Here is a 10,382-nt window from a genome sequence, read left to right on the forward strand (position 1 = left end):
GTTCTATTCAAACAAATTTGGTGGAAGCATCTGTTTCATAATAGAATAAAATGTCAACATCTCATTTTAGAAAATGACTTTGAAGTGGTATAGACAACACATTCAGGACTGGATTCTGATCTCACTTTACTGGCATAAATACAAAGTATGATCCATTGGTTCTATCTATGGAATTACTCCTGATTTATATGAGAGTAAATGAGATTGGCACACGGCTCTTTGTTTTATCTACTGTGTTGTTTCCTCTACTGTACCTGTTGTGGTACTCACTGTACCCATAGACTGAACACATGGGGCTAGATCCTTAGCTAGTGTAGCAGCATACAAGTCAATGGAGGTAGACTGATTTACTCTAGATGAAGTGCTAGCTCTTTGAGCCAAAGGTGCTTTAATATATGGAGACAGGAATTTTCAATATGATGTTTAAACTTTGTTTTTATAATTGTCAAGGCTCTTGTTCAGCTGCTCAGTGAGCAGTGCTGCCTCGCCTGTTTTTGTGGTCTCAGTCACATAAACACACCCTCTGTTTCTTTTCCACTACATGCACTTTTAATCCTCTGTTTCCCAACAGGACAGGACATTGCACAGGTATACAGCAGGAGGAGCCTTCCATACATCTTCTCTCCTCCACCCAAGCTAACCCTCTGAGCTTCTCCTTACTTCCTATTCCTCATGATTACATAGGGCTAATCTACTGTGGGCTAAATCAGTGCCACTGCAGTGGCATCGATTTAGCAGGTCTGGTGAAGACGTGATAAGTCAATAGAAGAACATTCTCCCGTCAACTTAATTAATCCACCTCAACGAGAGGCAGAAGCTAAGTCAATGGAAGAGCAGTTCCCATCCACATAGAGTGGTATAGACACTACTTTAAATCGCTTTAAAACTTACGTAACATAATAAGTGTAACTTATATCGTCTTACAGCATTAGCATAGACAAGGCCGTACGCTCCCTTTTACTGAGCTAATTGTCTCATTAGCCCAGTAGTTACCACCAAGTGTAATCCCCACTAGAAACAACTGATTGGCTTCAGTTAAGTCTGCAGCTTTCTCTGTGCTGCAGCAACTTGAGTGCCCAGGGCGCTACAGTTAGCATAGTACTGTCACAATAATACATGTCGAACACTGGCCTGATTTTAAAACCAGCATTCCATTTTGCACTTGTATCTAATTAAGGGTAGAAATTCATGGATGAAATTAATTGCAGGAGTAAATGATAGTGATTGGATAAGTACATCCTGATCTGAATACATATCAGGAGACATCTGAGACGCATCATTTTTTCTTGCAATCAACTCTGCTCATGATTCTGCAGTTATATGTAGGTGCAAAATGGGGGTGGGTGGGTCAGCGTTATATATCAGGTCCCAGACTAACCCGAGCTGCCCTGAACAGAGGGTGAGGAACAGTTATGGAAACTATAATGCTGATCCTGCAAAGAGATGCACATCATAATCTCATAGAGTCCCACTGACTTCAGTGGAAGTTGATATTTACATAGGATGTGGTGGACTGGGACCTATACAAATATGTGTGTAACAACATCTAGAATACCTGTACCTACCACTATCAATGGAAACCATAATAAAGCATCTTCGAATTACTACAGTAAATACCCCCTAAAAACCACTGCTAATGTGAAAGTTTTTACATATTGCTCTTCTCGTCTGCTATTCTTAGCCTTTTTTTTTTTTTGGCCTGTGCATGTTTTCTCACGGTCTTGTGATCTCAGTCTCCCTATTGCTTCTTGGTTTTTCACTCCTGTTGTTGCACCAGGGTTCGGTTGCAAAGTCTGGCCACATTTGATCTTCCTGAGATCTGGATTTTTTTTTTTTTTATTAGAACCTGACAGCCCTTAGTGCCAGTGCTATTGTATGTGCATTATTTGATGTTAAAACTACAATAAATACATCATGTTCTCTCTCAAAATGTCAAATGTCAATATGCTATGCCAGATCATAGCATAAAAATCCAAATGCATAAAGAATGCTATGATGAGACAGTGATTTAAATTCAAAATATACATTTAAATCCACTCAGAATACAGTTTCGGCATGAAATTAATCAAATAAATAGGCCTGATAAAATGTAAAATTATGCTAAAAGTAAAATATATATGTATATATTAATGTATGTGACATAAGAGAGAAAACTCTTGGCTTATTAAAAACTTCAGATTTAGCACCTTGAGTCATTTTAATCATGCATTACTCACTAATTTCTACACAAACACTTCTCAGGTCAAATTAGTAAATAATGAAATCAACCACAGTTTCAGCTCATTTCCTATCTCTCACTGCAAAAATGTTGATTCCAGGCAAGAGAATACAACTCTGAGCCAAAGAGTAATTACTTTATGGTGTTCATGACTCATAGGAAAGAATGTCTCATGAGGATCATCTTAAAAAAAACCCCTAAGTACACTGGTTTTAAACAAGAACACAAGCAAACTAAGGAAAAAGGGCCAGGTTCTGTCCTATGCTTGTGGGCCCCACAGGATCCTCCTGCCCTAGGGGGGTTCCCCACCCAGCACTGAATTGACTTAGTGACTCTATACCAGATCCCCATGGAGTTTTTGTTGCAGGAGGCAGATCAAAAGTGGCTCAGGACATAGGAGAGGAAGGGACATGTAGCCGGAACACACTGTGCTCCAGCTAATGGCCTCTTGTGGGCCAACACTAGCCAGAGCAAGGAGAAGCCCAGTTCAGAATTCAGGAGGCCTTCCCAGACCACTTCCTACCTTGCCCTGTCTTGGACCTTTGCCTCGGTCTCTTACTGAGTGAGAGCCAGGCACCTGCTCTCCTCCCTGGTAAGGGCCCAGCTGAGCCAGGCTCAGTCTTCTTAGCTCTTTCCTCCAAACTTGACACCTACTGCAGGGAGAGACTGATTGTGCCCACAGGTTCCCCTTAACCTATTCAGGCCCAGTGTGGGGTTGGTATACATCATCAAACCCTCCCTTAGTGGACTCCTGACAGAAGTGTGTGGCAGAGAGATCTACTGGATAGGGCACAGACTGGGGAATCAAGAGATAAGTATATCTCTGTTGCTATCCATGGCTTGTGTGACCACAGGCTAATCTCCCCCTGTGTCACTGTTTCCCCATTTGTAAAATGGGAATAATGCTTCTTGCCCTTCTATAAAGTGCTTTGAGATCTCTACATGAAAAATGCTAATAATTATACTACATGCTGCCTGCCCTCCCTTGAAAGTCAATCTTCCTTGAGGCATAGCTGCCCCTGCTAGCCTCTAAAACCAGCAGGGGTGAATCTAGATCCATTAATGATAGTCAATCAAAACACCAATTCAGCAAACCACAACAGTGGAAATAAACAGAGTTCCAATTTAGCTTCTAGCAGCAGTGCCACTGACAGATTGATTTCAACCAGTTTAGTTGTACATGTTTACAGCCTGTAAATAAGTGTAACATCAGGGTTTATTACAGTTGAGTTCTGATGACAAAGTACATAAGAGCCTGGGTACGACGAACAAAATGTTAATGTGTGGCAGTTCATTCTTTAATAGTAACTGCAGACTATTATACTTCATTAGGTAGGATATATTTAAAGAAAATTTAGCATGCCAATTACATTCCAGTGCATGTTCATAATTACACTATTTCTGTTTTCTAAATATTATTATTATTTAGAATTATTACTATTGTAGCATTTATAACTTTTATAGCACCCCAAATATGATTTAAGTTACATTGTAATTAATTCTGGATCTTGAGATAATTTGCCTGTACAAGACTAGTACCATGTTTGTGATACTATGCCAAGTAAACTGTATGTATGTACTATAATTACCATATGAGAAACAAAGTTCTATCATTTTTTGCCCCAACATTTAAAGATTAATTGAAAATATGCATTCTGCAATAGATCCTTATTTAAGGACTAATTCCAGGAGGCACAGGAAGTCATATAACCAAGTAATGTTTGTGTTCTACCATAATATTGATTGAAAGGATTTCTTTTTACTCAGATATTCACTCTGTTACCTGCTAAAGTACATTAGGATTGTTTCATGAGATGGTATTATCTGAACCCTTGGGTTTAGCTGTAGATAGGTCCAACAAAGAGTTGTTTTCAGGAGGTGGAATTCACTGAATGTAAACAACCTGCCAGGAAGAAATGATACATGAACAACAGGTTGGTATGGATTGCTTGTGTTGTCATCTAAGGAAAAGAATAATTGCCAGTGATTACTTAAAATTACAATTGAAGAGCATCAGGAATGGATTTATAGAGTAGGTTTCTTGAGCTATTTGGAAAATAACAATACACATTTAAACTGAATTTTGCAGCATAAGAATTACTGCAGATCAGTCTAATGACCTATCTGCTCCTAGTATGAGATTGTAGTCAGTGCCCGAAGCATCAAGGTAAGGCATCAGACTTAAACACTTCGCTTACTGTTGGATGACATTCAACCTGCTGCAATGGGTCCATTACACTTAAGCCTAAAGTCATCTTTCACATCTTGTCTACCAGTGGGAGGAGGTCTCCCCTCTAGTCCCATATTGTTAGTGTGAAAGATGGTGATGGGGCCAGGCTGACTGACTGTCCATAATGCCATCATGCAGAAGGGGTGCACTATTCCAACCTATCAAACTCACACATTTCTCACAGGCTAAGAAAACAGAATTTGCCCCTACAACTTCCTTAGCATGCTTCCCCCCTGTAAAGCTGACTTCCTCAGGCCATATGAAAGAAAAGTGAATTTCACTCTTTGTGTGACAGTAGGTGAGCGGGGGGCAAGGGAACAGATCAAAATTCCTTCCTGATCCCAGTATTCTGAGTTGTCCTTTTTATTGGAATTCTAGAACTAAATCGCCCTAGAGCACAAGTGGACACAAAATACCTGAGTTCCAGTTCAATGCACAGCTCAGTCAGACCTGCCTATTAAAATCAAATACCTATCGCATTATACTATTCACAACTGTATCCTTCCAGTTATTGGGAAATTGTTACTTTCTTGAATTATTAAGACATCTTTTCCTCCATGCAAGCAGTTAGTTTCTATTTTATGCATAAAGTGCCTGTGCATTAGGGAGGGGCAGGGTGTGGTGGCAGATGATTTGAGCATTAGAAGGAAAAAAGAACTAGCTGGCTTTGTGAGGAGTCATAGCGTGAGAACCACAAAATAACTTGCCTACGGGGCATAAGAGTATCAGATCTGATAAGGAAGACTGACAACTTGGAAGAGGGTACAGAGGATGAGCCACAGTTGTGGTGTGTGTTAGCACCAGAGATGTAGGGAAATATAGGAGAGAGGTCTTGGAAGCTAAAGCGAGACTGGTAAGTATTGTAGGAGAAGTAAGGCTATGTATTCTATATTCCATACACAGCACTAACTATGCATCTGGAATCCAGTATTACCGAAAGGAGAGTTCCAAGTTACAGGGAAAGGAGAATCTTTGATTAATCATGCCACTCTTGAACCTAGGGACACCGGTAGCAGTGGAGTGATATCTTCTCATTTCACATACACAGAGCACCCAACCATCATTAGATATTCTGCGGACAGATACATGGTAGGAGATGGAAAGCTCTTTATCACATAAATCAACACTAATTTGTCCCCTATGATGAGTAGACTATTGCATTATTTGCTTATTTTCATTTGCAAAATCATTAGATTTCATTCCTCACTTCTCTTCATAATAGCAATTACCAGGTGGGATTTTGGTCCAGAGAAACAACACACAAGGGAAATATGCCTATCTACATAAGACAGAGGAGTTCATAGGAGCAAAGAGTTTAGCACTCCAGACTGTTAATATTCTGAACCTTTTTGCCAATCCACACGTTGTTTTGCAATGAAACTAATATTAACCTCACCAGAAGTTTTCTGGTTTTGGCCATCATAATTTTTCTCCGACAAATACCACTACATAGCAGATATTATGTGCAACAACATAGTATTTCCAAGTCTGTAAGAATGCTTTTAAATCTGAAGGGAAGTCTTAGTCATCATCTTGAACTGCATGCTCAATAGGTATTTTCCTCTACAGGTTAGGGCAACAAAGTAATATTTATTAGAAAGGTTCACTGAGTACTTGATTCATTGTGGACAGGTATTCATTGTGGGGTGTGCATAGGGAGTAAAGAATATTTGCATGTCCAGAAAGCAATGAACGCACATCAGTCTGACCTGGGAGATCTGAGCACTTTCTGTAGCAGTTCTTGTGGCAGTTTCCGTAGATGGATCTGAGAGCTAAGCTGAGGAACAAGGTTCACCTCTAGCCACCTTTCGCAGTCTGTTACCAGTGTTTCCTGTTTGTACTGAAGAAACACCAAAAGAGAGAATAGAAAGAAATGCATAAACCCTGGCTACCACCTTGTGGTCAAAACTGGTAGTATTCAAGCTCATACACAGAGCTAAGCAAAGGATTGGGATAAAATGTGATTTTTCACTGACATGTTAAATCTTCAACTCTATGTCTGTAAATCACCATGCATTCAATTAATGTTCTCTTACACTTTTATTTTATTTGTTTTACCATATTGCTCATAATTATTAGGATCTGTCCTGTTTCAAATTGAGATGGAAATTGTTTTAAAAGTTCAAAAGCCAAAGAAAAAACATCCTTTTTGGAAAAAATTCCATAGCCCAGATCATGTTGTTCACTGGAATATTAGAATATTAATTAGCTGGTGAGCTATTCAACATTAACATTTAGATCCAACAACCTAAACTAGGTGTTATATTTCATATCATAATTCCCACAGACTGTTGATAGCAATGTAATGTATTATAAATGGAAATAAATACCCGATATGGTGTTACAAACTAGTCAGCACACCTGAAAGAATGTACTAATAGGAATCTAGAACCTTTAAGACAGTTTGAACTTTCTGTGGAGGTCTGAGATACAACTTGAAGCAACCTTGCTACTCAAGTGAACTTCAGTAGCATTTCTAGCTCACCTTGCAAGCAGCACAGTAATAGCTACAGACATTGGCTGAGCAAATTCCACTCTTCATAACGGACACACACCTAGCACAAAGAAAGAACTAGTTTTAAAAGTAAAATATAAAATATTACAGCATTAATAATTAGGAGAGTATGGTTTAAAACACTGACCAGGAAAAATACACTCCAGTTACTCCTGATTGGGCCACTAAGTTGGACTGTAACATTAGAGGACTTAATTAACTTTCTGTGCCTTGGTTTAATCATCTTACCCATCAGTTCATCATGGTTTCCTATCATCCTTAATAGTAATAATTTACATGGTAAATTTAAACAGCTCTTACAAAACAAGTCCGAATTCATAATGTAAGATAGACAGGAAGTTGCACACAAGACATGATATGGACAACTGTTCAGGGAAAGGAGAGCTAGGAGAGACTGTTTGTAAAATGAAGGAAGAAAGGATTCTAGGGGAAATTGGCTTAGTGAACCGAAGCAAGAAACTGTTCCAAGCACAGCAAGGGCTGTATGATAGAAGGCACAGGGCCAAGGATGCATTGTCATTTTGGATAGACTGGAATGAAGAGAGGGAAGACAAGAAAGGAGAAGGTTACAGCAGTGAAGACTAGAGGTGAGCAAAGCATTAATAAAGGTTTTTAAGATCAGCGACAGAGAGAAGAGGAGATTTTGGTGAAACTGAAGGGGAACGAGTGACAAGACTTGGCAAGGAACTGCACATGGGGAAAGGGAAGAGTCAACGGATGTACTAGAGTTGTGATCTGAGCTACGATGACAATAGTGGAATCATCTGTTATTACAGAGAAGGACACAGAGCAGTGGGTTAAGGAGGAAAAGGGAGAAGTTATTTTGGAAAGACTGAGTTGGAGATGCAGTACATGGAATGTATGTAAAGTGCTTTAATAAGTACCCATTTTACAAAGTAGTTTTACATGCATAAGACAAAGTCTGGATCCCACTGAAATCCCTCTAAAAATTCTAGCTGTGTCACCGGGATTTATACCAGGCAGAAAAATGCATTTGCAGTAAATTAATAACCTAAATTGTTCTGTTTGGTTGGGCAATCAGAGTTCATCGCTGGCAGTGTGTGTATATCTCTAAGTATGTTTTCACTGCAAGTGAAGGTTTAGCTTTAATCTAACTAGCACAGGTAATAATAGTGGACACATGGTGGCCTGGCCTTTAGCACTGGCTAGCAATTGGAGTAAAAGCTCCTTGGACATGTATCAATGCAGTTTGTACATGCTGAAGCCCATGTCACATTAGGTTGAAGCGAGCACATTTATGCCTATCCATTAATTTGCAGTGAAGACATACACAGACACACGCTATCAGTGATGAACTGTAATTGGTCCAACCAAACAGAACAATCAGCAATCCAAAACTGGTAGTGTGTGAATGTCTCTGCGGATAATATACTAGTGTAAATAGCAGATTCTCTTGTAACTTGAAGTCTTTAAATAATGATTTGAGGACTCCAGTAACTGAGTCAGAGGTAATGGGTCTATTACAGGAGTGGGCGGATGAGGATCTGTAACCTGCAGTGTGCAGGAGGTCAGACTATATGATCATGATGGTCCCTTGTGACCTTAGAGTCTGTAGTCTATGAGGCATATCCATGGTAGCTTTGATCAAATATGACTTTTACTCTGGTTGCTAGCCTGTGCTAAAGCCTATGCCACCATGTGTACGCTACATTTATTACCAGTGCTAGCTACATTAAAGCTAACACATGTCTGCCTATCCATGCTACAATCATACTTTCACTTGCAGTGAAGACATACAGAGAGGGGCTGTGATTGGTCCAACCAAACACAACAATGCGAGTCCATCACTGGTAGTGCGCATACATCTCTGAGGTTACATCTTCACTGCAAGTGAAGGTGTGATTATAGCACAGGTTGGCATACCCAGCTAACTTTAATCTAGCTGTCCTGAGAAACAATAGTAATGTAGATGTGGTTGGGTCTCAGCATATACTAGCCACTTAAGTACATACCAAGGCTAACATGCAGTATGCCTATCCATGTTACAGTCACACCTTCACTTGCAGTATAGACACACCTTGTGTGCTTGTAAACATATTTTTCTCTCAGAGGAATAACTGATTCTTGTTTTTCACTTGTAAATATTCATCTCAACATAAAAGTGCCTCCAGTATTTCTCCCAATAAGCTTCCCCTTTCTATTTCTTTAGAGAACTTATGGCAGTTGTGGTCTACAGTACTAATCCCCAAAGAAAGGCTTTCAGAAAGTAGTCACCCCCTCAGCATCTATTTCCAGAGTACCATTTGTGGGTCTGCCTTGTCCCCTCAGGGGACCAATCCTAAATGTTGCCGAATGCTGAAATCAGTGGGACTTTAGGATGCTCAACAATTCATAAAACTGGGCATCAGTTGAGTGACTTTGATCTAGTATTTTAAGTATTAGTGTCCATCATCTCCTTTTTGTTGTACTTTTAGAATTCTGCCTCTAGCTCAGACATCTCAGGGCAAATGTTAGGGTGAATAGAGGTAGAAGAGAGGTATTAATTATCTAGTCATAGCTCCTGAGGTCAAGTGCCCTTTGCCAAGAACTTCTCACTTGGCCAACTCAAGAAAAAAATATTCAATTGTAAAAACATTTTCCAGTGAAATAACAAACCAATGGATGATTCACTTCATGTCTGTTGGCAGATCAAGGGTGTTGTTTTGTGCTTCCGCAGGGTGACAACCACATATTTTTCCATCCTCTCCCCTAAGGATGCTCATGCAAGAGACTAAAAATATAGCCACTGAGAAGTAAAATCAGCTATTCTTAGAAAGTGGGCTATGGGCAGCACAAAATACCCGTATGCCAGCAGGCTCATTGGCAACAGTAAACAGCAGTTTTATAGTCTGCTATACAGAAGTGCTAGTATAATTCAACTAGTATTATAAGTTGAATCTTAAGTAAAACCCCCAGGGAAACTAATAGCAAACATACATGCATGACAGCAACTAACTGTGGCCCTGTCTATTCTATGCTAGCTACAACCATGTGTAAATGCTAATATGGACTAGCATGTTTAACCTGAATAGTGTGGACAAGTATAAGAACGTTAGCCCAACTGGGCTACAGATGTATCATTCTTAGGTAGCCTAGACTACAGTTTTACAAAATAGCTTACACCATTTCAGCTACACACACAAAAAGAAAGACAAGCAAACATGGTTAAATTCTTAATCTAACTATTATTGTTTGCAAAGAATACCAATTACAATAAACTGAAGATCTGAAGATTTATCTAAGTAACACTGCTCTACAGCCAAAATGCTTCTGAAATAAATCTAGTCAAACTTTACTAATTCTGGGTCACTGAGAACGAAAATGATGCTTAAAATTGTTGATTGGCTCTAGTCTAGCTGTTGGGCTCCAGACTACAGCAGTGGAATCTCCTGGCAGGTGATGTTAGGGTTTCCATGTTC

General features: G+C 39.5%; 1 protein-coding gene across 1 annotated transcript in view; it reads right to left on the bottom strand.

Moving 5' to 3' along the window:
- The window catches only part of BTBD16 (BTB domain containing 16), a 40,440-nt gene that overhangs the window by 16,228 nt on the left and 13,830 nt on the right, over positions 1–10,382 (bottom strand). The window contains exons 9-11 of the mRNA XM_032776709.1: positions 6,934–7,003; positions 6,158–6,288; positions 4,002–4,121 (exon numbers count right to left, since the gene is read on the bottom strand). Of these exons, the coding sequence (XP_032632600.1) occupies positions 4,002–4,121; positions 6,158–6,288; positions 6,934–7,003 (321 nt within the window). The remainder of the gene's footprint in view (positions 1–4,001; positions 4,122–6,157; positions 6,289–6,933; positions 7,004–10,382) is intronic.

The sequence above is a fragment of the Chelonoidis abingdonii genome, chromosome 15 (assembly GCF_003597395.2).
Source record: "Chelonoidis abingdonii isolate Lonesome George chromosome 15, CheloAbing_2.0, whole genome shotgun sequence".
NCBI lineage: Eukaryota > Metazoa > Chordata > Testudines > Testudinidae > Chelonoidis > Chelonoidis abingdonii.